This window comes from Serinus canaria, chromosome 2 (assembly GCF_022539315.1).
Source record: "Serinus canaria isolate serCan28SL12 chromosome 2, serCan2020, whole genome shotgun sequence".
Classification (NCBI taxonomy): Eukaryota; Metazoa; Chordata; class Aves; order Passeriformes; family Fringillidae; genus Serinus; species Serinus canaria.
In genome coordinates this window covers 45584003-45611534 of record NC_066315.1, presented here as the reverse complement: position 1 = coordinate 45611534, position 27532 = coordinate 45584003, and the positions used below count along the sequence as shown (strand labels likewise).

General features: G+C 42.6%; 1 protein-coding gene across 1 annotated transcript; it reads left to right on the top strand.

Moving 5' to 3' along the window:
* On the top strand, positions 1–25875 carry CDCP1 (CUB domain containing protein 1). The gene is made up of 9 exons (XM_030235856.2): positions 1–115; positions 12562–12765; positions 14072–14428; positions 15706–16074; positions 18283–18510; positions 19191–19571; positions 19889–20254; positions 21510–21591; positions 22774–25875. The coding sequence occupies exons 1-9, from the start codon at positions 40–42 to the stop codon at positions 23219–23221; spliced, it is 2511 nt and encodes an 836-aa protein (XP_030091716.2). The 5' UTR covers positions 1–39; the 3' UTR covers positions 23222–25875.
* Positions 25876–27532: the final 1657 nt, after the last annotated feature.

Here is a 27532-nt window from a genome sequence, read left to right as displayed (position 1 = left end):
GGACCCGCGCCCGCCTCGGCGCCGGGCCCATGAGGGGAGATGACGGCGGGCCGAGCGCTGGCCGTGCTGCTGGCCGCGCTGCTGGCCGCCTCAGCGCAGCTGATCCCGCGGGAAGGTACGGACAGGGACAGGGACTGGGACAGAGACAGGGATGGGCCGGCTCCCGCCACCCTCGGCTCGGTTCCCCCTACCCCCACCGCGGTTCTCCGTCACCCCCAGCCGGGGCTCAGCTGCCATCCCCGCCCCGCCGCCCCTCAGGGGCTGCCCGGGCCGGCGGGACCCGCCCGTGCGCGGCTGAGCCCGGGCTTTGGTTGGCGGCACCGTAGGCGAGAGACTGATAACTCTGCCTTTATCCCCTTGTGTTGATTTAATGCTGCTGATTTAATAACTATTAGTTATTTAAAAGGGGCGGGGGCGGTGGGGTAGCATCGCGTCCGTGATGTTTGTGCGGTGGGACATTTCAGTTTCAGCACTTCTAGTCAGAAGCGCAGCTCCCTTTTCTTTCCTTTTGAAAATGCTAACAAGAAAAATTACTTGATCTTTGCATCCTTGCTTGCTGGAGTATTGATTATGCGAGTAACTTCACAAAGTCCTTTTCCCTAGACGCCAGAGGGGCAGCTGACCTCTCTGTAAAAAGCAGAAGCTCCTTGGTCTGTGTTCAGTGTGGGATCGTGCCCGAGGTTTTCAGCAGAGAATGGTATTATTTATATAGAATAATATATAGTGGGTACACCGTAGATGCAGGGAAATGGAATGGCTTAATGGAACCAGCCGAGTCAGATGGTTTAATGCCCACTACCAGCTCTGCATCTCTTGAAATTCCTGGATGCTTGTTGAAATCTCATGTATCTAACCCTCTGTGCGACCCAAAAAGATTTCCAGTTAGGAACACAGGGACAGTGTGTGGTGTTTTCCTCAATTTCCAAAGCTGCTTGATTGCAAAAAATGCCCATCCTCAAGTCTAAACAGTCTGTTTAACTGCTCTCTGTAGTCCTTTCAAAGGCTCTTGAAGTATGAGTCCTTATGTACAAAATAACTGGTGAGTTATTTGAAGAGATTGTAAATTACCTAAAGAGTCTGGTGTGAAATTTGTGCCTTTTTAATTTTTCTATTGCATTTAACTGCAGTGGTTCTACTGAAGTGGAGTTCAGGCCATTATTATCATAAACAATACACACAAAATGTTTCCTTTGAAATTGGGCAGCCCTGAGGTTTAAGTTTCAAGCTGTGCAGTCTTTTAAATAAAATATTTGCATTTAATGTATTGCCTTCGAGTTGAGCGAATAACAGCAATTTGCTTCTCTAAGCCTCTTCAAAGGAAAAAGAAAATATAATGCTGTTTAATAATTGTGCTTTGTTTTCAGAGTAAACAAATATTTAAAGCCTTAGATGGCTCAGCACTAGCAGCAGAGGAGGTAGACTGTCCAAGGATTTTAGCTTAATCTAAAGGAACGTGGGAGAAAGAGCACCACAACCTCTGGCCTTGCTCTTTGGCAAATCCTGAAGTTGCTGTTTGCAGCAAAGTTAGTGACAGTGAAGTTGCACAAAACACCACTGGTAGACCCAGTGGTTTGTTGCCACTGATGGTGGCCCCTCTTCCTACCTCCTTCTGTCCCTTCCTTTCCAGCTACAGGCTTCTACCCGCTGCTCTGTCTCCTGCACAAGCGCCACCACTCCTGTGGACCAGGTCCTCTGTCACCCTCTCAAACTCTCTAACGTGGTGCCTTCCTCCTCTTTGAGAACCCCCAGTCTCCCCAAAAAGAGGTGGCTCAGTCTCAGCCACCTTGGCAGCATGGGTTGGCAGACTGGAGGTTGGGATGGTGTGAGAGGGACGTGAGGCAGAGGGGAATGGTTCCTTCACAGGTGTGCTGGCACGTGAGACCTTGTGTGTCCTTCCTTCCAGTGGGAACTGCTGTTGTTATTGCACAACCAAAACTGTTGGACCATTTTCCTGATCAAAGGTTTGTCCGGAAAGCCCAAGACAGCTCAGGTTAAGATTTTCCTCTGCAGGCCTGTGTAGTTTGTAATTTTTAAAGAGTTCCTGTTGCTCTGGTGCTGATGTTGTTACTGGCTTTGCTGTTGCTGTGCTTTGGCTGCCTCCCTTTCCTTGGGGCAGCTTCCTCCCTTTCAGCAAGGCCGGGTTTAGGCTGGGTGTGCACCTGGGGTATGTATGAGGCACACGTGGCTCTTCCTGGGGAGTGGTGATGCTCTGGTGGGATGGCTACAAATTTTGGTGTGCCTGTCTCTAAAGCTGTCTCTTGTCGTCCTTGGTGAAGTTCTTTTTCCTCCTACCCCCTGCTCCACCCTTTCCCAGCAGGTACAGTATTACAGTGGTGTTCCTGTAGGAAAGTGTAGGTTGAGCGTGGTTGGTCACGTGGTCCTCAGAGGAGCTTGTGGGTTTTCTTGAGCTGCAACTTTATGCATAAAGTAAATTATCAAATCAAAGATTGCTTCTAACTTATAGCTGGAAAACTACAGGATGAAGTATTTGGTGTGCTGGCTGTGCACAGACGTGGGAGTGTGAACGGAGTATTGCATATCTGACCTTTGAAAATATGTTTTCCAACTAAAAATGAGTTTCTTTCAGGCACTAATAATGAAGTTAATCAGGCTTCTGTGCTGTCTATGAAACATAAAAGTTTCAGGTTTAAAGTATCCTTATGAATGTGATAAAATCTGCATATGCATTCTGGGCTTTGTCTTTAAAATGTCATTGTTATAATAAGTGAATTTAGAGATAGTGCCATGTTGATTCTTGCTCTACCCTCCAGTCATCTTTTTCTTGGCAACTGACTGATTTGAGTCACACGTCAGTCCTGACATGTAAAGCTGCTTCATTTAATAAAATAAAAAGCCCCGAGCTGTTAGCAGGGTCATTCTGCTGCTCTGACAGAATATAAATAACAGCCATGTTTGTTCTCTGAAAGTCAGTGGAAACTGGATTATTTCCATTCTGAATCACCATTTGTTCATTCGATTAAGACCTCTCCTTTTAAGACTACAACCAATGTACATGTGTTGTAACTTTTTTTTTTCTTTGCTTGCCTCATGCCATTATCAGTCTAGAGTGCTAACTTTTTTTCTCTCTAGAAAATAATGTTTGTAGTAAATTATTTATAGTGTGTCTCAGTTCTGGTACTACTACCTTAAATTCTCTACCAGAAAATACCCTTTTTTTTTTTCCTTTTCACATTTCCAGAACTTTGTGTGTTTTAAAATGTTTGTTTTTAGGAGGTGAGCCTTGTCTGTGTGTGTTTTCCATTCATCTATAAGTCTGAAGGGATGTAGAGGTGATGGGAATGTGGATATTTTGAGGATTGATACACTGAGCTGAATTTATTGTCCATAGCAGCACAAATAAACACCAGTTTGAGTGCCCCCCACTAGAGATCTTCAGTAAGTTTGTTGTCTCTGGAGTTGTGTGAATGAAGTTCCTCCCAAGAGCTGGAATTTTGTTCCTGGGCTTACTCATACTCAAAACTGGAAGCACCAATAAGTATCAGCCCCTTGGCTACTAAGTGGCCCAGGAGAGAAGAAACAGGATGTGATGAGCCAGCTCCTGGGCCTGGCTCCTTAGGTGGCTGGTGTCTTTTTTGTGCCTGGGGTTTTCATTTGATGTGGTGGCTCGTCAGCCAAAAATAATTAGGGGAAAGCATGCTGAAAAGGATTATTTCTTGGCACTGATTCAAATCAAAGGACTAGTCAAGGGAGAAACAAGGTGAGAGGACTGGAGGCTGATGAATCTCATGTCCAGAGTACCACCATGGACCTGTGACATGGAGTAATTTGTAATTTGTTAGCTAGAAGGTTGTCTTCCTCTCATTTTATTACAATTCTATGTGTTGTCCTGCTATACTACAGTGGGAGTTTCTAGACAGAAAGCAGGGCTTGCTGTATGAAATAAAGGAAGAACCTTTCCCCAGCCGGATATCTGATATCATTTGGGTCAGTTGTGCTCAGGCTTGTTAATTGCTTATATGAATTATCTTATCTACAGGTAATGTTGGAATAGAAAAAAGAAAATAGGAGAAAACAACTGAAAAATAATCTGACTTCTTGGAATATGTAATAGCAGCAGCAGTATTTTCATAGATAAGTGTTGCCAGGGTTCAGTTTGTTAATGTAGCCCTTATCGCTTAGCCTAATTGATATTTATACCAGCATATGGTAAATGAAAAGCTTTGTGATCCACGACTGCCAAACCCTCAGTCTTAGGCAGAGGCTGAACAACCTTGCACTTAGTGCATTCCAGAAATATTTCAAATTGGAAATAGCATGAGGAACCATCCTGTGCTAAGAGCAAAGTCAAGATACTTTTGGCTTTACTTGTGTTGACTAAAGCTGTGGGTGACAGGGGCATGGCGTGTTTGCAGATTAGTGTAGATGATGGCTGAATAGCTCCTTTTTTCACCAGTTTTTCTTTTTTTTGATTCCATTCTCATTTGCTTTTTGTAATTGCTGATGGAAAAACATGACCTTCTTCAGTCCTAGGCAGAAGAGCAGTGAATGTGTGTGGAGTTGTTCCCCTTCGTGTTGTGGTCCGGGTGGGATCAGTGGTGGTGCTGGGTTTTTCCTGGGCTTGTGGGGGAAGCTGGATGCTGATTACCACTGCCATGAGTGGAATGTGCTTCTGAGCTGAGCTGACCAGTAGTTCTCTTGCAGCAGCAAAGTCCTCCTGCTCTCTTCTGGGTGCTCCCTGGAGCTCTCCCTTCAGATGTTTTCTGGTCTTGGTGTCCTTGCAAGAGCTCCTAGAAAGACTCAGCTGTAGCAAAGCATGTATTATCTAGAGAATATGGGGAACATAGTCGTGGATACTGGTTTTGGTCTAAATGAGCTATTTTTTGGACTATTCTTGTAAGCTTCTGTTAAAATATTTTTTAAAATCTGCACCTTTAATAATTTCTGTAATTTATAAACCTTTGCCTGACTGGGGAAAAAACTAAAGTTACTACTTTAACAAAGCACTTCCAGCAGTTTCTGGGACAGCAGCCAACTCACTGGTGCTGCTCAGGTGTCTCTGTCATACCTCAGCTCTAGAGAGGACAACACACCCACTGCAGCAGGAGTTGGCTTGTTGGAACCAAGCCATTAACCAGGTCCTGAAGAGCTGCTGCTGACTTAGTGCTCTCTTAGTAGGATTCAGCCAGTAGGGCCAAGTCACCATCCCTTGATTCGTAAACTTCTCGAATATCTTGCAGATGTTACCATAGAGTTTCTTCTTGCTTCACATCTGCTTGTGCCACCAGGGTGTGAAGGAGAGGACGTGGGCTGGGCTTCACTTAGTACATTGTTGGCTGCTGGCCTTTACAGCCAGAGCAGAGCAACATCTTGGGTTTCTGTATTGGCTGGTGACAGAGGCAAGTGTTTGCTGCCTGCAGCTGAGCCTGCCTGCTGTGGACAGTATTGATGGAACCTCCTGGAAGACCTTCAGCTGAAGAATTGTGCCATAGTGTCTAGTAGATATGCATTTTAAGTGTGTTAGTAAGATCTAGTCTGCCTGCAAGTGCCCAGGCTGCCATTACTGTGGAAAAAGTGGTTTTTAAAAAATCTATCATCCTGTACCAGGGATAAAGTCTCTTCTTTGCCTGTTCTATTGGATGCCTTTTAACACGGGTGCCATAGGGCAGCCTGCTCTGAGCTGTGCCTTTTGTTTTCTTGGGGAACAAAGTGAGTGTGGTTACTTGATGTCAGATCAAGCTCTTATTTTGGGAGGTAGGATAATTCTGGTATTTTGGAGTTGGTCCTGGATTTTCTGAGTCCCTGTCTGTGAGACAGAGGAGAGAGCAAGCTTTAAGGAGTGAAAAGAGAGTGTTTGGAGTTCCTCAGAAGAGAGAGACTAAGAGCTGACAGCAGGATGTTTGGTGTGGGAGGGATCCCTGATTGCAAAATGCGCTTTTACACCTTTGTTATCCAGAGCCAAGACTGAAGAGCTGCTCAGGCATGCTCTGAGATGTTGTCCTTCTGCTGGCTTAAATCAAGGTAGGGATAAAAAACTATGCAAGCAAACACCTCTTTGATCAAGGGAGGCTCCTGCAGGGACCTGTGTGGTGTCAATGTTTCTCTAGGCAGTGTGACATTTTCTCCTCAAGCTGTGCAGACCCATGTGTCGAACATTTTGTACATTGTATGCTGGTGGTCAGCTCATAGACAGAGTTTGCTGAGGTCTCCATCTCACCTCTGCAGAAGCAACAACACTTCATATCTGTAAAATAATAATTAAGTAAAGGCAGTTGAGTGTCAACCAGTGTCTCTTTCCCACTTGTAAAAAAAGCTTCTTTTAAAAAAAATCTATTGCATGAGTTATATGAGTATCTTAATTAGCTACCAGAAAAGTTCTAGAGAAAGCTGTTATAAGTACAGAAATGTATAGTTGTTGGGATTTTTCTTCAGTTATTTTAAGTCTGAAGGTATTTTATTCCTGTTAGGCATTACAAATTAAGGAATTAGCAACTTTTGAGTGAGCAACCTTGTTGGCCTGGGATGCTGACAGATCTCTGGTGAAATGTGTTGGAATGGCTTGTAACATCACTATGCCAGAAGTGTCTGCCCTTCCTCCTTGATGAGGAGGAAAATGCCTACCTCTTGCCTGCTTTGCATCCCCATCCTGGCTGTCAGTTCAAACAATCAGTTTAGAAGTGAAGATTAGGGGGCTGTTCTTTGATGGCTGAGGAATGGGTATTCTCCCCCAGGAACCCTCTCCTGAGGTGTGGTTAGCATGGCATGATAGCAATTGGCAACATCTATCTCTAAGAGTTTACAAGCTTTGCAGATTTTATTGCTGTGATTTTCTGAGTGATTCCCTGAAAGTATTCCTTTCACAAAATATGGACCTCATATCCCAGACAAGTGTGGTGGTGGAAGACAGGTCCAAATACGAGGAGATAATCATGTAATGTAGGGAGTAGTTTACTTTTAAATGAAGAAGGGTTAGCTGTAGTTTGTGATGGTGTTCTCTCTTTTGCTGCTCACAGCACTGGTCAGGAGGTGAGAGGAGTCCAAACTGTGTCTGTGTCTCTGACTAACTTTGCTAAGGGCTTGAAGACTGTGAAGGCAGTCACCTGGATTACATTGCAGGTGAGACTGGAGGAGTGGATGACGCTTGGGCAATTGGCTGCTGCAGTTGAACTGGAGAGATGGACTCAAGTTGTCAAAGATGTTAGTAAGACAAGTGCAAAACAACTGAGTTGGCAAAGCAGGGAGACATTTACTCTTTCAAATATTCCTCGATGTGCTTTTGGCCAATTTGAGTGAACTGTGCAGTGAATTGTGATGCAATTCACAATCCACTGGTGTGAGTTCAGTGTGGTGGTGAGGTGATGCACCACCACACTGAGTTACTGTGTTATACCCCTTGCTTCCCACCTTCTTGCCATGACTCGCAGCAGATTATGTGTAGTGGAATAACCTCAGCAGGCTCTGAGTGTGCCTGAAGGTCGGCATCCCTGTAGGGGCTCGCAAGAGGCAGTGAGCCTCCAGGAGAGCCTGCCAAGCTGTAGTGGCCAACAGCATCCCTGTGCTATCGTCGTCCCAAGCTGGTGGCACAATACCCTGCAGGGAGCGAGCCTGTTCTCTGGAGAGGTGTGTTGGTTGTGTGGGCTCAGATCCCCCTGGGGCAGAGCAGGGCTTTGGATACAGGTATTTCATAATCAGAGCAAGTTGCTGCTACTCGTCTTGCGGCTCCTCCAGCTCATGAATGGTGGCTGAGTCAGCCCCATCCAACTGGGTTTCGGTAAAAATGGCTGTCACGGAACAAGCCCGTGATTTAACTGGAATGAGCAAACCAACAGCTTCTCTACATAATTCTGGGATAAATTAACATCTGGGATTTCGTTGTAGGTTTTGTTTACTTGGTCTGACTGGGGCTTTTTTGATTGTCTTAATCCACCCAGTCAAGTCGTGTGGAACAATCCATAGATCCTTATGGGTAAATTACTGCAATAAAATGCAGCTGTCAAGCCAAAACTAGTTGGACTCTGTTCTAGCTCCTGCTTTGTGTAGCAAGACACTTTACACAGCCATAAAAATTGCTGTTCTGCCAAGTCCTTTGCTCGTGTATATGTACTCATGCTCCGTGTGAGTGCTACTGCCCTGACTATTCGCCAGCTGTCTTCTGCATTGCACTCCCTCTTGTACAGGAAAAGTGTCCTTTTGACATATTTATCTACATGTTCAAATTACTATAAGCTTGTCAGATACAAACAGAGTAAATAAATTTAGGCTCAGATCTCTGGAGTGATTGAACTTGTTTTATGGTACGCAGTTTTCTTCTAACCCCAGTGGAAGACCTCTGAGCACTAACATAAAAGCTTGGAAAAATCATCCTGCTAAGAAAAAGCTGTGTTTGTGCCAGGAGGGGCATTACTCTAGCAATAGAGGGATGCTGTGATGAGAAAACTCTCATGAAGGCACATTCTGAAATGAAGATGAGAAGTAGAAAAATCCAGTTGTGGAAGGGAGGGTGTAGATTGAGGTTAGGACAGTTGATGAAATATCCAAGAGAGGCTGCAAAACTGTAATCGCTTAGAGGAAAAAAGAATAGGGTGAGGTCAGCTGTCTGCATCAGCTATGAACCAGCTCAGGACTGCAGGCTTTACCTCTAACATCTTCTAGCTGAACGATTGCATTGTTGTAAAGACAGAGACGAGATCCAGCTTGGCAGTGCTTCCTCATGGTGGTTTGGATATCCTGTGTGTCATCCCTGTGCAGCAGCAATAAGGCGTGGAAATTGCTTCTTTTCAAGAAATGTGTCCAGTTACTGGTAATCTTAATAAAAAGGCATGCAGTGGGAGTCACAGACAGATTAGTGTGACTCATGAGGAGACTCACTCATATTTATAAAAGCTCTCCAATGAAGGTGCTCTTTAAGTAGTCCCTCTGTCGTGCTGCTCATGTGTGGCTGTAGTTTGGGGAGTTTTAGCTATTTGTTCATTTGTTTTTAATGACTTTGGGATCACTGCACGTACTTCCCGCATGATTCTTTTATTCCACTTTTCCTATTAGATTTGATTGGCTAATGCAGCTTAGCGCATCCCTAGCAGCTGGCTGCTGTTTGCATTACAGAACCATGCTCTTATTTCTTGGCTAAAATTATTATCTGTGGATTTTCATCTGTCCAAGCTGTTTGTTTGTGCATGGAAGGTGTCTGTTCTGATGTGGGCTTCTAGCAGGCAACTTTGCTGGCCTGATTTGGTATAGATCTGCATCCTTCTTGCCTACTGCTGTGATGATATATATATTGATCATTGAAAACAATTCTGTGATTTTGGGCAGGTTCTATTTAGGAAAGCTGAGGAACGGGATAAATCTATGCTGGAAAACAATACTGGCCTGACAAATATTTGATACTCTTGCAGAGAGATCAAATGAAGAATGATTATATGGTCATGAAGTCAGCAAGAGGAGGGGAAAGGAGAGAAAAAAAGCCCAGGCAGCTGAATTTGGGTATTTCAGGGGCTGGGGAAGAGGATACTTTGTTTTGGCCGTTGTGGGACCCTTTGCTTATTTCAAAGTGTTGAAAATTTCTGTTCTTTGGTTTCGGCTCAGGGTGTGTATTTGTTTTGATTTAAAGCTAGTCACGTGCTTAAGGCTATGCTTAAACTTAATCCTCATGACTAAAAATTAGAGCCATGTGCCAGCATGTGGTGGAGGAGTGCTGGGTGTTGGTGGTCCTGGTCTCTGTCCTGCCAGGTTAGCCAAATGGCTGTGCTGTCCCAGTGATGGGAGAAGGACCAGTGGTAACTCTTTGACCAGAGAGTTAGAAACAGAGCTATCAGTAATACTAATAAACCTACAAGGTGAGTATGACAATTACCTTTTGCAAGAAAGAAATGTCTTTTGTCCATAGTTATTAATTATTTGGTTTATGTTATTGACACATCATATCTGGATGACTTAAACAATGGAAAAGTTGTTAACATCATGGTCAAAGGTGTTTTGTGCACTAAGTGTTGTAAAATAAAACCCAAGAGAACCCAAAATAACCCAGTGATATGGAAATAGAACTCTGGGCTAGGTTGGAAGCAGTTGTTTCACTTTCTTTTCTGGAGACTGCTTCCACCTGAAGAATGAGGAAGAGCAGCACGGATTGCTTGCTTAGCTTTGCTCTCTTCCCCACCCCATGGACATTGCCCCTGCAATTGTCCCCTGTGTGCTTGGAAGGTCATTGTACAAGCAGTTCCCAGGCTACACCATCATCTTTTTTATTTCCTCAGGAAACTACATATAGAAAACCTCTTTTCTAAGGCAGAAACAGAGATGTAAAGTGTGCCAGCCATTGGAAGAGGCAGGAGAATGCAGTGTAGGCTCTCAGGTCGGAGAACTGTTCTGTCACTTAAAGGCTGTAGGAAAGTTACTCAGTGACCAGGTACTTACTACTGGTATTAGAGGGTTGGTAAACTTGTGGTTAAAAATATGTGCTGCAGTTTGGCAAGCCTTGTGGTGTTTGAGATTTTCATTTAAAACCTTTGATCCTGGAGGCAAATAGGTAAGGCAGTTTCAAGGACTTACTAAATCTTTTGACTCCAAGATTGTGTAGAAAAGCTGCAAAAAGGCTCAAGACCAACAAAACTCAGATAAACACATGATGAGCTCTGTCTCTGAGTTCTCTGTTCTGCCCTACTCCCCCTAGCAGTGGGGGTATTGATGCCTGGTGTTGCCAAACCTGGAGCCACAGTGTTTCCAGTGGCAGGGACGGACCATGCTGACTGCTCAGTCCCCGGGGGCTTTTGCAAAGTGTTGCAATGAAAGTCAGGTCCTGCAAAATCATGGGATTCCTGTAAAAATTAGGAGGTTTTTAAACCTCTCTTCAATAGAACAGGTGGTTTTTGTGTGAAATTGAGTCCCTAATGCAATAAGCTGCTTTCAGCAGCTGTGATGACTGCAGCTTTGAGCTGGGTGGGTCTGTTTGTTGAGGGTCTCTGGTATGCTCGTGTGCTGTTAGAGGGCTCTGCTGATCAAGGATTCCCATGGTGTGTTCAGCCCTGCTCTCCACAGCCCCACCAGGTGAGCCCCTGCATGTCTAGGCTCTGATCAACATCCTTATCACCCCTGCACCAGCAGCAGCTGGTGTGGACCAGACTGGTTCTCCAGAGATGCAGAGCAGTTGGACAGAGCAGCCTGGGGCATCCTGCAGAGGTGTGTGAGCCAGCTGTTCTCCTACACCTTCCTGACATGCTGCCTGGTAATTGGAATGGCTTCAGGGGCTCCCTCAGGGCGCTGCTCTGCTGGGTTTGCCCACAAATCTTTTCTCATTGAGGTTAATGAGCACAAGGATTCCCAACCTGGCATATGGGCAGAGCTTTGTCATGCAGCCCTGTGTGATGTATCACTCAAGGCAGAGATGTTTTGAACCGAACTTGGGGTACCTTTATTTCTAGATCTCTTACTATTTTTTTGTATGCATGATTTTTTTCTCATATACACTAAAAGCTCAGTTACTGTAGACAGTGAGATTCTGTCTTCCATACACCAAAATAAGGAATGTAAAACAAGGAAAACAAGAAGCAGAAAACTTACTGTCTGTCCTGTCCTCAGATTTTCACCTGGGACTGGGGTATGGTTGACTTTACTGCAAGCTTGACTTATTTCAGCCAGGGCTGGCCTCATTATTTGCTAAGCATCCAACTGAAGTTAATAATAGTCATCTTGAATGTCCAGTCAGTACTCTCTGGTGTCTTATATCATGTGTATATTTTTAGAAGACAGTCAGGTTTGAGTCATTTTTTTGATAAACTGCTACCCGTAAAATAAAAGATTATTCAGCAAGCAGTTTATTCAGTGGCTCCAGTATTTCCTGTGAGAGCTGCTCCTGCATCTGGCAGTACTTGAGGATGGGTTGAAATCTGTGAAGTATTTCCCAAAAGCTCTGAATCAGTGATGGTTGAGGAAGCGTCCAGGCACACACACTCTATTCCAGGCCACAAATGCCTTTCTGTCCTGGTGAGGGGCACTGCACAGACATCCTGTACCTTTGGGGAATGAGTTGGGGAGGGTGGGAGAGGGCCATGACTGCACCTAAAAGTATCTGTTGGTATGTGCTTTTGTAATTGCTGGAATACCTCATCTGGCCCCCAGTAATTGTTGAGGTATACCCAGAAATTCATCTGTTACCATTGTGATTAAAGTTGAAGGTTGTTTTTTTGTTTGACTGCTGAATAAACTTCCTGAATTGAGTCGTGACTTGATGGGTGCCTTCAGAAATGAAGCAAGCTGTGTGATAACAAACTGAAAACAAAAATCAGGAGAACAACAATTTGGAAGGAATAGCTGAGCTACTTCTTAATTGTGAAGTATATGACACTGGTGAGGTAAATTGGAGCAGAACTGATTGAGCACAAATTCTCTAGATACCGCTCCTGGGCACATGCAGCAAGCGTATTTTTATGTTGTCTGTGCTGGAAGAGAGGAGGCTTTTTCTTTTGGTACAACACCAGAGGCTCCTGAGAAGTGGATGTTAATGTTCCTTCGGACACTGTGGTATCTGCAGGGCTGTGGGGAGAGCCTGGTGTTGCTCATATTGCTGGTAACAAAACACCTCTGTTCTATGTATTTTTTCTTTCTTAGATTCCTATACAATCTTTCTTCATAAAGCGGACAACACCACAGTTACGATTAAACTGAAACCTGGTCTTCCAGCAAGCTGCCGAATCCGCATGAAATACGTCATCATGTCTGAACTCAAGATAAAGCCTGGGGACAATGTGACTTTTACCTTCACCTGTAATACTCCAGAGAAGTATTTCATCACAGAAATTCAGAAAAATATTGGTAAGATACAGATTTTTGATTTTTCCCCAGTGGTAATTTTTCTCCGGTAAAACCACATGCTTTTTTTCCTGCTGCTGTATTAAAGTATCTGCCAAAATCTTAGGTAAAAAGAGATCTTTGAGCACTGATAAACAGCCTTGAATCACTGCAACAACTAGGCAAACTGAAGAAGTCTGTATTGCAGCTGGCAGAATTAATGTTAATGTAGCTGTGCTGGAAACAGCTAGAATGCAGTTTGCTGCATGAATTCCTTGCTGCTTTTCCTTTTCCCACAATTTATAAACCCATCAAAGAATCTTTTTGGTCCTGACAAAAGCCTCTGAACACTTATAATAATATATTATGTATTTGATGAACCGCTTGGTTGTGTCTATAAGGACAACAGAAACATTGAAGACCTGCACATGTTTCTTTATCTTTAATGAATGTTATTGAAGTCAAAAAACTGTAAATCCAGAAGTGTAACTAAAGCTTCTTCTGCTTTGAATGTTATCCTTGGTGTATGTACTCTTTAATGGCATGAACACGTGCTACTTCTCAACTAAATCCCAAACTTCATTGGGTATTCAGTCTTTAGTAACATCTTCATTATTTTTGGGGTGATGTTCAAGAATAATTCTCTTCATGTCTTGGAATTGTATTCATATGATTCATGCAGATAGCAATGCTCACTGTATCTCATATATTTGCAAGACACACTTGTGATATTTCTTTTAAGTCGAAGCCTAGATGTGGATTAAAGTTACTTATTTTGAGTGTCAATCAATTCTTTGCATTTTTCAGATAAAAGTTTTCTGGGTTCCCCCCAGAATCCTGCAGTGGCATTTGCTGTTGTTAATCTGGGCACCAAGGGAACAAAAATACAGTTCATGGCAAGCAGTAAAATATTTAAAGACTAATTATTTGCCAGTAACACTCTGGGGGACATGGGATAAAATGGATTCCCTAGATCTGTGATTTCCAGCTCTCTTGACATTGCATTTGTCCCTTTTGCCCATTCAGACCCTGCCCTATTCACTAAATACCTTCTAAATTCTTCAGCAAACAAGGCGGAATACTAGGGACAATGAATCCCTCCTATTAGTCAGCCTGACTAAAGCAGGTTTATCCTGTCTACTCTATGGGCTGGGAGTCCTGTTTGGAGACAGCTTGTGACCATGTTACAGGAGTGTCGTTTAGTGCTTGTAGAGGAAAACATGAGTACAACCTAAAAATTGTGATAATAGCAAAGAAAGGAAGTATCAAACTCCCCTTCTAATGGAATGCTTTCCAGAGTGTATCACAGCTCTTCTCTCTCTGCATTTAGACTGTGTGTCAGGCCCATGTCCCTTTGGAGATGTTCATCTTTACCCACCGGGGCTGCCTCGCCTTAACAGGACTTACATCTGGGACGTGAAGGCAAGTACAAAAGCTGGACTTGAACTAAAATTTTCTACCTCCTGGCTAAGACAGATTGAACCAGGAGAGACGTGCCCAGACTCCGTTAGCTACAACATCAACAGCAGTATTGATAATGCCACGGTCAACATTGGCACTTTCTGCAGGAATGGCTCCGTGTCTCGTGTCAAGCTGCTGGGAGGAGTTGTCATGTCCCTGCACCTCCCGTGGCACTTGCCTCTCACCACCTCAGGCTTCAACATAGCCAGCAGGGCTTCCATAAAACGTGAGTACTGAGTAGTGCATCTGCCTCCTGCAGATTGCAGCAGAATCTATTTCAACCTTTCTTCACAGCTAACCTTCCAGTTTTGGTGCTGCTATCCCTAACTCCCTTTCACTTCATCTTTTCTGGAAACTATTGTTGTATGATTTTTAGTTTAGTTAGATGTTAGGTGTTCTTCTGGAGTCAAAGTATTTGATGTACATTAATAATTTTAAATCTCTTTAAACTTCCTAAAACTTAAACATACCTACTTTCTTGTTTTTGTGAATTCAGCTGGGTGAGACTAGGTAGTATAATTAGAATGAGCCAGAGAGTTTTTTGCTGGTTGGAGTGTGTAGTTGGGCTTGTTTATTTTTAAAAAAGTTTCTTTAAGTTCTGGAGCCCCAAACCAATATCTCTCTTCAGGAGAGGAGCGTGGGAAAAGGTGAAGCAGTGCCTGGAAGGCACAGGAGGCTGCATAAATACATTTATCTGTTTCAACTTGCACAGTAACATAAACTGTTGTGTAATAATCTTCCTAAAATACGTGGAATATTATACAGCAATCAGTGGGTTACTTTGTGATCTCATGACAAAACTTTCTCTGTACTTGAATTTTGTTGCTATCAGTTATAAAAAAAAACTGGTCCAGTTTCAAGCTTCTAGAACATGAGTGTTTTGTATAATTCCTGGCACTCCTTACACTTGCACATCATCACGGGAGTCCTAGAGTGGGACCATAATCTCTGTGTACCCAACTTCACACTGCCAAGAGTCATCCAAGGATAAAGTGTCTTACGCAGCCTGCACATTTTACATTTGTGTTTTATTATGCCTATCTGAGGCTCTTTGCTGGTGTGCTTTTGTTAAATTTAGGAGGTTTTTGTAAAGAGAGCTACATGCTGCTATAAAAGCTTGCTCTTTTGTTTCCCAAAACCCAGTGAAGCAGAAGCACTTAGCAGGGTGTGTGTTTGCTCTTGCAAATCCAAATGTAGAAGTAGGAATTAGGATCTTGCCCTTGCCAATAATAAAGGCTTGTCTGTCCATGTGCTTGAAAGGTTAACCTGCTAAATGTCAAACGCAGTATTAATACATTCCTTACGTTTTCTGTAATTGAAGACATAAGAATCAACTCAAATATATGTTTTAGTCTGAGTGTTTTGTAATAACCTAACCTGTAGCTGGAGTGGGTGATCTCCCTGTCAAAATAAAAAGACTCTGCTTCTTGGGTGCTAGATATGCCAGTGTGTCTTCAGTAACTGGAACTTATTTTATATGTTGTGATTCCCTCCCTGTTTTAGGGTTATGCATCATTGAATCCATTTTGAAGAGGGAGTCTTCAATCACCCTCATGTCCCCTAACTACCCGCTGGGCTTTCCAGAAGACGAGCTGATGACGTGGCAGTTTGTGATTCCTCCCAGCCTGAGAGCGAGCGTGTTCTTCCACAACTACAGCCTCTCCAACTGCGAAAGGAAGGAGGAGAGGGTGGAGTACTACATCCCTGGCTCCCCCAGCAACCCGGAGGTGTTCAAGCTGAGTGACAGCCAGCCTGCCAATATTGCTGGCACTTTCAACATGTCCCTGCAGGGCTGTGATCAGGATGCCCAGAACCCCGGCATTCTTCGCCTGCTCTTCCAAGTTGTTGTTCAGCACCCGCAGGTTGATGAGAGTGAGTACCTACCTGCCTGCCTCTTTTGTTGCTTTTACTTACAGATGTCTGGCCTGAGTACCACAAGGGAGATAAATACTCTTTTTTTGTTATTTTCCTTGGACTTTGGTCCCTCCTTATGAATTTAAGGAGATTGCCAAGCAACGCTGAGGCCTGTTTTATTGCCCAGGGTAGCACTGGCCACCCGTACAGCAAGGAGAGCAGCGATGCTGAAATGTGCAATTTTCAATGGACTATTTAGGGCTGCTGTATTTTTTACACCGTAACTTATAAATGGAGACTCCTTTCCATTTCCAGCACCTGAATCATGTAATTGAAAAATGCCTTTAACAGTTCTGCTTTCAGACATGAGACTCAACATTTTAAAGATCATTCTTTAAAGCGTGAACCCAGTTTTTTGTTCCCTGCGTGAGCAGTTGCTCCCAACAAGGTGAAACCTGCTGTCATGGTAGATTGCAAGATCTGTGGTGAATTGAGAGATGTAAAATTGTCTCTGTATTGGTAATGGCATCAATATGCATCTTCCCTTCCTTTCTTCTCTCATGTTTTAATTTTGCTTCCTGGAGGAAGCTCAACATCAACAAGTATGAAGAAGTCACACTAAACACTAAAGTTGTCAGTAAGATATTCCACTAATAATATCTCCTCCATACTTGGATGTTCTTTACATTTCTTTCTCTATACTGAGAAAATAATTTTTGTTGCTGTTTTCTAGCCCCAAATTCAGATTGGTTTAGCACAATGACTTATAATACCAGAGCATTTCTCCAAAAACAGAAATAAAAGGCCTGTCTAGGTAATGAGCCATGGAGTTAGTGATTTAGCCTCTGACCTCAGTTCAAGGTGAAGGTTAATAATCAAGGTGCACTTACTGCAAAAGAGCAGGTGGAGGAGAGTACATACTTGATTGCCACTGTGTCAGGAGCTACTTAGAGGCTTTCTAGATAATTTTAGAGAGAATAAGATTTGAATGACTTGTGCCCCAAAGTCACATATCCAGAAAGGATCTGTAGCATTTCACAGTTACAGTTCTTTCTGCTTTATCTGTCTATCCTGGCTCTGTTTATGAACAGCAAATCCTGACAGAATTGCTGTTAACAAAATTGCGTTTGCTTACATTTATTGTGTGTTGCATCTTGGAAGCTAGACAGAATGAAAACATTATATTCAGTTAATCAGCTTTATCTCCCTTCTTCTTTCAAAAGCAAAAAGAATTTAAAAATATTTATGGCTAGGATACAAGATGATAATCATGTAAAAAATTAAAAACAGGTTGTCATTCCATGAATGAAATACAAGTAAGAAACCATTTGGATTTAAGAGACAACAGTCGTTTCTCTAGGGATTTTATAGGATTTCATGATTGATTTTGTAGTTATATAAGTTCCATCAAAGATTCAAATTCAGCCCTCAGGTTGCCATCTGCAACATTGCTCTTATTAAAAATGCATTGCTATCTGCATATTCTCAAAGCTTCCCAAACATTTGGGTATTCTACAACTGTCTGTGGTGCTTGTCATTAAATAAGAAGAAAATATGGCTCTTTCCAGTCACAATAACTTCTTGATCTAACTCTTTCTGTGTTTAGCTGCTGCAGGGAAAAACATTCTGAAAAATGATAACCTTGTGGTAGGAGCCCTAGGTTACAGGCTTGGTTGTGTCAATGCCTTGGATAATTCCATTTGACCACTTGCCTTTTTGTCTGCCTGATTTCCCACACAGGAGAAAGCTATTTTATTCACCTTTTGTATATGACTTTGAGATCTGTAGCTAATGCTAAAACCAGAAAATGAAGAGTAGTAATAGAATATGTGTGTATATAAGTACACTATTTTTCTCCCCTGTCCTTTGTAGAATCATTGAATGGTTTGGTTGGAAAGAACCTTAAAGATCATCCAGTTCCAGACTGCCCTGCCTTGGGCAGGGACACTTCCACTAGGCCAGCTTGCTTTTTTGACATCAGAGAGAGGTGCCTTAGTAACAGCACCAGGATGTTGCATGGATCCAAAATCTGTCTTTCCACGTGACAGTCAATCTTTATGAACTGCACTTGGATTTTTTTCCTCTTTCGTTCTATTTTCTCCTTCCAGATGTTCCAAGCATTTGCTGTAACAGCTGCTCATATAATGGGGTGAGAAGAGGTGAAGGAAGTTCTGCTTCACACTGTGCTTCTTGGCTGTAATTGCTCTGGGGTGCTTTTCGTTGCAGATGTCACCCATTTGGTCGACCTGAGCAAGGAGAAGAATGTGACTGTGACAATACACTTGGAAGGGTGGCCCAGCCGCACGCCCCTCGTGTCTGAACCCATGTGCCTGATCTGCAAGGATCCTCGCACCTGCGACCGTGCCTTGATTTTAACCTCTGGTGCTGTCTACAGGATCTCCTTCCTGTGCAAGGACTTGTCCCAGCTGAGGATCACGGCTGAAAAAGGCATAGGTACTACAAAAGTGGCTTAATGCTGTTTCTTAGGGAATGCTTTTTCCCCAGGGGTTAACCAAACTTGTTCCCTTGCTTTGGCTTTAAATGGATTGAGGTTGGAAACCAGGTGTTGGTCAGCTGGGAGATGGGTGCAATGAATCCGGAGGTGACTTTGTTCAGTACATCATTCTACCTTTAAGAATAGAAACTGTGTAGCTATTCCTAGAAGAGAAGAGATAGAAGTGACCTAAGTCACTGCAAATTATGGAAACAGAGCCGGAGACCCATAAATCTGCCCCTGAAAATGCAGGACCAAAGTTGCCATCAGGAGTGCATTTTGTTCTGCACGCATGTCCCCTTGATGTAGGACTTTCCCAAATGCTTTCAACTACAGGTAAAAAAAAAAAGTGAAGTATCCATACCTTGACTGGTCTGCAGCAGTGTCCCAGTCAGCAGGTATATCTTGAGTGAGGGCCTTTGAACATGTTTCTGTTTGTTTCTTTGGTGTCCTGCTCTTTAAAGGAAAGCTCTTTAAATACAAACAATACACATTTGGATAAAGGTTTCTAAGAGAGGATATTTTCTTTGGTAGATGCTTTTCTTGGTCTGTAATGCAAACCTGACAGTACTCTGCATGTGCCCAGGTATTTCCTCTGCAACAAATACTTAGCTTTTGGGTTTTGTTTTTGTTTTTGCAGGCTGTATGGATATTCGTTGGTGTCAGAAGAAGATCTATTCCCTTTCAGTGCCCAAGGCTATTACCCGATTGCCAATTCGACTGCATAAGTTTAATTGGAAGCTCTTGGCCACTGATATGATCAACGTAGAAATTATGTCTCCGTCCTTGAAACTTCAGCAACACATCCCAGAGCAGAGGTGCAACACGAGCTACAGTTACAGCATTGTTAGTGCCACCCCAGAGACAGAGCTGAATGTTGGTGTATTCTGTCCCGGTGGATCTATTGAAAAGATTCAGATGAGGAATAATATCACCATATCCTTAAAAACATTTGGTAAAGGATTCATCAATGAGTCTATCCCTCAGGATCTGAAAATGTCTTTCGTGCCACATATTAAAGGTAAGGTAGTAGATTTTGTACTATGTTGTACAGTGATAGATCTCTCAATAGGCTTAGTAAGCACATATGGATAAACAGAAATTAGGAGTTCAATCCTTTAGCAATGGCTCTAGGACTGGACTCTAGAATCAGTCTTTATCTGAACCAGTGATGTGGTTTATTTTGGGAAGAGAGAAGGAGCTTTGTATTCCAGGTAGTGGATAGCTGATCGTGGCAAATTCTGTAAGTATGTCTGTGTTTATTGTGATAACACTGATTTGGGAAAGGACAATAATTATCAAAACTAAGTTTTCTTTTCTTCTTTCCCCTTGCTGCAGATGAGTGCATATTCACCGTGAGTCCAGATCCAAAAGCCAAAGTTTACTTGCAGACTCCCAACTCGCCTTATGGTTTACCTCCTTATGTTTCCATATCCTGGTTCATCGCTGTGCCCAGCAAGCAAACTGCCCGCCTCAGGTTCTCCAAGGACCGCATGGGCATTGCCTGTGAGACGGGCCGTGCCTACATCAACATCAAGGAGGAGACGTTGGGAGCAGAGGAGATCGTGTGCCGCGAGGACGAGCTCCTGCCCCAGCCCCGAAACATGCTCCACAGCTTCTGGGTGAATGTGTCCAACTGTAAACCTGTGGATAAGACGCAGCTGACCTTGCAGTTCTGGGTGACTTTGGCTGACAAGCAGATAGGTGAGTGCTGTAAGGTGGTGGTGGTTTGTTTTCTGCTCGTTTCCTTGCTTTCCCTTGAGGTAACAGTAATGGATGATGGTCCTCCTTGGATGTAGGCATCATCATCCTTGGATGATGGTCCTCCTTGGGTGTAGATTCCTGCCTTTGGAAAAGTCTGTCCCTCAAAAACTTCAAGAGTTTCAGCAGGATATTTCTAGGAGCTGGGGAAGAAGGAGGGATTTTATTGTGGTATGGTTTTGTGGGGGGCAGAAGGTGTGTTTCTGGGTTTTCTTCTGTTGACACAAGAAATGGCAAGGATCAAAGTAGTAAGACTAGATTTCATTAAAAAAAAAAATAATTTAACTTTTTTAATTGGAGATAACAGACAGAATATATAATAAGATCAAGTGATGTTTTTCCCTTCCAGGGTCACAGACCTAGTGAACAGCTTGGGATTTGATTATGCAAACTTATTCATCCAAGTAGTCCTCATTCATGTTAGCAGTTCAATTAGTCTCAGTGTTCAAATGAGCAAGAAATCCTCCCTAGGACAGGTCTGACCATTTAATGGAGATTGGGCCCTGACTGCTAGCAGCAAATTCTGTTTTCTTGTTCTCTTTCATCTCCCTGAAACATAAACAGTTTTTAAAGAAAAAATGAGAGGGTGTTTTTAGGGTAGGCTTTGCTTATGTAAATTTGCTCCACATTTGCACTTTCTAATTTTTTGATCTTTCTTTTTTTCAATCTGTGCTTCTTTTGAAACTTGTAGCTTTTTTTTTTTTTTTGCTCATGCATGGACTTCTCTAATCAATTTTATGACTCCTAGAAAACCCCAGGTCAACACAACCTGTGTATTTCAGAGGAAAGGATGGTTTTGAGGGGAATCTATGGAAATGCCACTTTTTCTTGTTTTGAGTCCTTCTCTGTTTCTTTCTGTGCTTTCACCTCTTCCTTGCCTATTCAGCCAGAGACATGTGAGGTGCTGTAGGTAAGTTTAGCAGTGCATGAGCTCTATCAAAAACTCTTGGAGGTGGGTGGGTTGGCTGGGATTTTTGGTTGTCCTCCACTGCAAACAGTGGGAGTTTGTTGTTGCTTGGCCTCCAGTCTCAGAAATGGCTTGTGTTGCCCTGTGGCAAGCATGGCTTAGGCACTCCTGCTCTGCCAGCAGCTGCTATGCTTAGAAGCTCTTAAAGGGATTCAAACCCAGACAGATTTTAGGAGAAAGCTGGGTGTTCCTTCTTTTTGCTCAGTGTCCTTGTTCCTTGTCTGTTTGCAGACCTCGGAATCATACTTGCTGTGGTGGCTGGGGCTGGAGTTCTCACAGTGATTGGACTGACCGTGTGCTGTGTTAAGAAGAAGTAAGTTCATAATTCAGCATGTGTAACTTAGCAGTTCAGGAGGGCGTTCTGGGAGAGCTGCTGGGCCCTCTGTTTCATGTGTTGATATCCTTTGAACCAGGGTCTAAAGCATGAGGAAGGCATGGTGGAAGTATTGACCCCGGGAATGCTTCTTTACTCTAAATTGACAAACTTCCAAGAGCAGAGCAGCATTCCTGGAGTCGCATTACTTCAACTGCAGAGCACTGCTTACCTTGGCCTTAAGTGCAGGCTTTTGGGTGTACTGTGAGTCAGGTGTTGGTTGGACCTCCTCAGCAGACCCTGCAATGTGAAATCCCAATGAATGTGGCTGATGCATGCATGACTCCACTCAAGTCTTTGTTCAAACAAGCTGTGAACTCATGCAGATACACTAAGAGCTTTCTTTCATCCACACAGCCTCCAGCAGCTTCTGGAGTTTGCACATCAAGTGGGAGCAATTTTCTGTGAGATGAGCCCTTGGGGAGAGATGTGGGTTGTGCAAAGCTTACATGCATGGCATTACTCATATGAGCAGAGTCTGAAGTCATTGATAGCCTGGGCTTTCTGATAGATGTATGCTCAGTGCTGTCAAGGTGGTTGGTCCTGAAGCTGTAGAGCTGGAATGAATTTATGCAATATGGTGACTAGTGCAGTTAGGAGCACATTTTCCTGCCACACAGGAAAGACTTCACAAACACAGGCTTAAAGGCCTTCAGTTCAGCCTTTGTTCTTTCCAATTTAGGGGCAGTCAGTCCGGAAAGTGTAATTAAGAAAAATTCATTTGATTTTCATTTTGACTCAGTATCTTGTCTTCAGTAACACAGCCTTGTTTTTGTGAGGATCTAACGATCTCTGGGTCTTACTAAAGCCAGTGGAAATTGTGGGACTTGTGCACAGCCAGAACCCCAGTGCTTGGGAGACCATTGGAGTTAATCTTGCAAACTTCAGGGTCAGCAGAGCAGCAGTGGGTAACCAAATAACATGAAGTTGTTTTCTGCTCTGTTAAAAAAGAATGTCAAGGCTCAAGAGTAATTTCTCCTGAAATTGCAAGTAAGGTCTTTAATCCAGGTAGGCTGCCTGACACTGTGTGGTTGGGATGAGTGAACAGAAGCTGTTGTTACTGAGTTCCAGCATGCCAGACGTGTTGGTTTTGACCTGTTAACATTTTCACCTCTGTAACAGGAAGAAGAAAACCCAGAATCCCATGGTGGGAGTGTACAATGATAACGTGAATACCCAGATCCCTGGAAAAAAAGCTTTTTTTGGAAAAGAGAGGCAAAACAATGAGTCTCATGTCTATGCAGTTATTGATGATGCTGTGGTCTATGGACACTTGCTGAAGGAGTCCAATGGCTCTGTCTCTCCAGAAGTCGATGTGTACCGGCCTTTTGATGGACCCATTGGAAGCTTGCCACCTTCTCCACCTCCATTCTCCTTCAGAAAAGACATTAAACGCTCTTCTAACCCCGAGGAGGAGCCTCTGCCCCTGATGGACACAGACCAAGACACTTACACATTTGCTCATCAGAAATCAGGGCAGTCAGAGGACAATGGAGATGCAAATAAAAAGGATAAGGGAGATACAGGCGTGCCCTTGCTGGAAAATAAGGAACGGGATAGTTTAGTGTAGTAATTTTATGCCAGGCATAGCAGTTTCCTCTGGAAACACAGGTGTAAGGACAGTGGCCTAAGACAAAAACATACTGAAGAGGAGTGTTATTTTTAAATATGTTTTTACCTTGTTTTGTTTCATTTGTGTGTTTTCAGTTGTTTTTTGTCCTTTATATTTTTTTTTAACTTCAGCTGTTGATAGCTTTCAGTTTTAAAATGAACATCTAGCAAACTCAATACCAGTCAGGACTTTTCAGGACTGGTTGAGAAACAGGTGCCAAAGGTGCGGTTCTGCTTTTTACTATATGGGCATCAGGATAGTTAATTTTTAACCACCAGCTTAAAACTGGCCACTGGTAGTGGGGAGAGTGTTCTGTCCAGTATTTCCTCCTCTCACAAGCCATTATTTGTCTGAGTGTTGGTTGGTGACTCCTAGCAGATGCAGACTGCATTGCTGTCTCAAGGCAGTTCCAGGTTGCACATGTCTAGGTCATCTGCTAATATCTGACCAAAGGTGGGGACACTGTCCTTTCCATCACTTGCAGCTTGAAAGTCCATCAGATTTAGCATGCCAGTGGCTGTGTGAGTGTAGTGAAGGACCATGTATGCTGCCTGGAAGAGCTCTGTGCCTGTAAATCAGTGTGATCACTTGAGCTTGTGCTCTTCTCCTTCAGAAGATAAGTTATGGATTTTCTCTAAATTTCAGCTGATGTTGTTTTACTTGGATTGGACCATGTGAGCTTACACCAAAGACTATTTTATTTGCTCTTTGACAAAAATAATTTCAAAAGTCTAAACCAATTTGTGGTTCTGCTCAGGTGTCTGTGACATTCACATTTTACTAATACCTTGCACTTTTGGTTGAAGTGAGAGTAAAGATTCAATCAAGAAATAATTATGTGGTCATTCAGGTGTTTACCAGTGCTTTTCACTTCACCTGTTACTAAGGTTTAAAATACAGGGTAAAAAAAAAAAAAAGTTTACAGCACCTGGTGTCTCTAAAAGGCAAAGAATGAATCCACAAGAAAAGTCTAGATATTTTTGTTGGTTTGGTGTGGTTTTTTTTTTTTTTTTGGTGTATCAGTCTGAATTTAGCAACCGTGTTGTTATGGTGGGGACAGTTTTTGACTTCTGGCAGAACTTACACTTCAGTTGTCTAGCTGCCCCTGAAAGGTATCTCTTGAAATCAGGTCTCATTCTAAGTGCTGTAGTTAGCATGCCCCTCAATTTCTGTGCCTCTGACAACACAAGGGCCAGATTCCTTGTGGGAATGAAGTTGTCTTTTATATACGAACATTTGCCTTGTCCAGGTATGCAGTTTACTGAGAGCGTTTGTAATTTTGTGTGCAGCACTAGACTGAGCAACTGGAGAATTTCTCTCCAAAAACCTTACCATGACTGTTTCTGGCCTACTGATACACAGAAGTGACATGAAGCTTTTAGACAAGTGTTGCATGCAATGATGCTAAACATATAATAATATTTAAAACTAAAATGCCTTTATTAGAAACCTTCCTGTTTACATTAACTGTGTGTACACACTAAGTGTACTTTAACTTAAGTCAAAGTGTGGATTTCTTCCTGTGTTAACTATGCTGGCATTGCTCATTGACTATTTGGTCAAGTTTGTGTATTTAACAGTGTGTTAATACTGCTTGGACCTTTACACAATTCAGTATAATGTCATACCTGATACAGTTTTCTGCAGCATATATCAAAACACATGCCAGCTAAAAGTGCCTTTAATTGTTCCAGGTATCTTCCTGCTCATTTTTATCACTTTTGGTACAGAAATGTGTATCCCTAGATCTCTGGCTGCTCACTGGGATCACATATTTCAAAGTGTACTGGGTCATTTTTATGTAATTTGAGAACTTAAAAAGATTTCTGCAATAATGGTATCAGCTTTTCTCAGGTAACTGAATTGCCAAAACCTATTTTATCAGAGTAGTCCAGTTGTGCATTTGTCTGATCAATGTTCCTCACTTCTGTTTTATTGAATAGTCTGTAACAGAAATTCAAGGCTTTCTTATCCCTCTAGCTTAACTTCTTCAGTTCCTTAGATGAAATTTTTAGTTCATGTTCCTTGTAACCAACAGGAAGAAAACATAATGGAGGCTGGGCATTTGTTCACAGCCTCTTGATCCTTGAGAATATGATTCTTGTTGACTGATACTTTTATGTGTTCTAACTCAGCTTTTTATGTGACAGTATAAACCTTAGTTTACAGATGTCCCCAGTCTAAGGTTGACCTTCAATATGTTTATTTGGTGTGTTTAAAGAAAGAGTTCAGGCACAGATTTCAGTTATTTTACATTAAGAGAAAGTTGTGACTTAATTTTTTTTATTAATAAATAAATGATAATGCTACTGCTAACTGGAGTAACTAATGTATCTCCTTTCTGTGTGTGTGTGTGTGTGAACTCAGGATGAAGTTTTTTGGTGTCTGTCTGTTGGTAGCTATGCCATCACCCTGCACAATAGAAAGGGGTTTCTAGGGAACCTGGTTTCCTGGGATAATAAACTGCTCTCTGTGCATGTCCTCATTCTTGCATAGCTAGTGATATGCTGTTAATGACTGTTTTTAAAGGTTTGTGTTCAGATCATTGAGGAGAAGGGTTGTAAAATATTTGTAGATTTCATATAAAAATAAACAGTTCAGTGGCTTCTCAGTAGGGTTGAGATGTCTGTAATTTATCCATGCCCAACTGACTAATAAAATTGAATTCAAAATTAATTTATTTTCAGGGATAATAGCACATTTTATGAACAGGCTTTCAGCCCAGCAGTGACCCTTATGGAAATGTGTGAAGCCCATTTTGTTCTAAATATAAGCTCATGGAATCAGTACATACTGATTGCTCTTTTGGGGGGTTTTGTTATTTATGAATTTATTTATTTTGGGTCAAGTTTAATGCACACAGAAATTGATGTTTGAAATCCTTACTACTGAGGATCCCAGTAATTGCTGGAAATGGATCCTAAACTTAATTAATGATATCTCCTCTTGGAAGGCTTGGGAAACCTGGCAAGGATCATCCAGTCCTTAGGACTTCTCCAAAACTGTCACTTAATACAAATGTAGATGCAAGTGCTTATCATTTGTATTTTTACTGCAATTGTACCATCCTGGAGTAATTCCCTGGCAGTGGTCTTTATCTAAAAATGAAAATTTCTGAGTCTGAAAGGTGGGTGTCCATAGGAGGACATCAGTCGCAGAACTCTTGGCAGAACTTGCTTTTGAAGAGCAAGGAGAAGCTCAGGGTTTTGTTGCCCAAACCAGCAAAGCTGAAAAGATCCCTCTTGCTTCTTGGGCTTGAATTTGTAAGGTTTGGACAATCTTGAGCTATCAAAATACTCAGTAATTGCTTTATTCTTAAGCCTGTTTCTGAATAGTCACATTTCCAGATCAAAAGCCAAGTTACTATTTTGTTGCACTATAGCAAAATTTGTAGAGCACCAGTAGGAAATGAAAAAGTAGTTTTTATTGTCAACACCAGATGAACAGACTTCAACTCCTTGACCCTAGGGGGGGACAAAATCATGTTACTGTGAAGAAACTATGCTGGGGTACCTGTGAGTGTGACAGAGAAAATATTTAAGTCTGTGAATGTTTTGGGGGGAGGAAGGAGAAAGCAAAACACTGGATATCACTCATCCATATGCACATCTTCACCAGCCCGCATCTAACTGCAGACTCTGATACACACAAAGGTGGGAGCAAATCTGCCTCCCCATAAACTTTGAAGCTAAAAACAAAAAGTGGAGGATATATTTATTGAGTATATACGTCTTTCTACATCCAACTTAGTGATCTTTAAAACTGAGGAATTGTGGCATGGAGAACTGATCCTGCCCCAAGGAAGGAACAGTCCTGACTGTTTCAAAGGACTTTGAAACAACGTGCCAGCAGTCTCTTCGACATAAATGAAGTGTGGCAAATTGTTTCAATTAGCAACACTTAAGACATAAAAGGTGGTTTTTGTGGTTTGGGCTGTATCCATTTCTCGTCTTTAGGAATTGCTACACAGCCGCACGCAAATCAGGCTTTACGCTTCTGGGCAAGACGGATCTTCAAAGACCCAGGAACTGCTTTGTTCCCTGCTCCATTTGTGAGTGCATTTTGTATACAGATCTTGCATTTGGCCTGGTACAACTGCTGCAGTCACTCATAGCTGTAGAAGGACTGCCATGATGCATCCTGTCAAAGATACTTCAACAGAGAAGCACTCACTCAGCACACAGCACTTTTTCAAGATAGGAAGCTAGAAAAAAATGACCTTACTTTCTGAAAAGTGCTTTCTCAGAAGAAAATGAGATAAAATGTTTT

What these genes read in the sequence shown, in the direction of transcription:
- CDCP1 (XM_030235856.2), top strand. Translation starts at nt 40, where the DNA reads ATGACGGCGGGCCGAGCGCTGGCCGTGCTGCTGGCCGCGCTGCTGGCC. An exon ending in CACGGCTGAAAAAGGCATAG is followed by an intron (nt 18,511 to 19,190) that starts GTACTACAAAAG and finishes TTGTTTTTGCAG; the next exon opens with GCTGTATGGATATTCGTTGG. An exon ending in GTGTGCTGTGTTAAGAAGAA is followed by an intron (nt 21,592 to 22,773) that starts GTAAGTTCATAA and finishes CCTCTGTAACAG; the next exon opens with GAAGAAGAAAACCCAGAATC.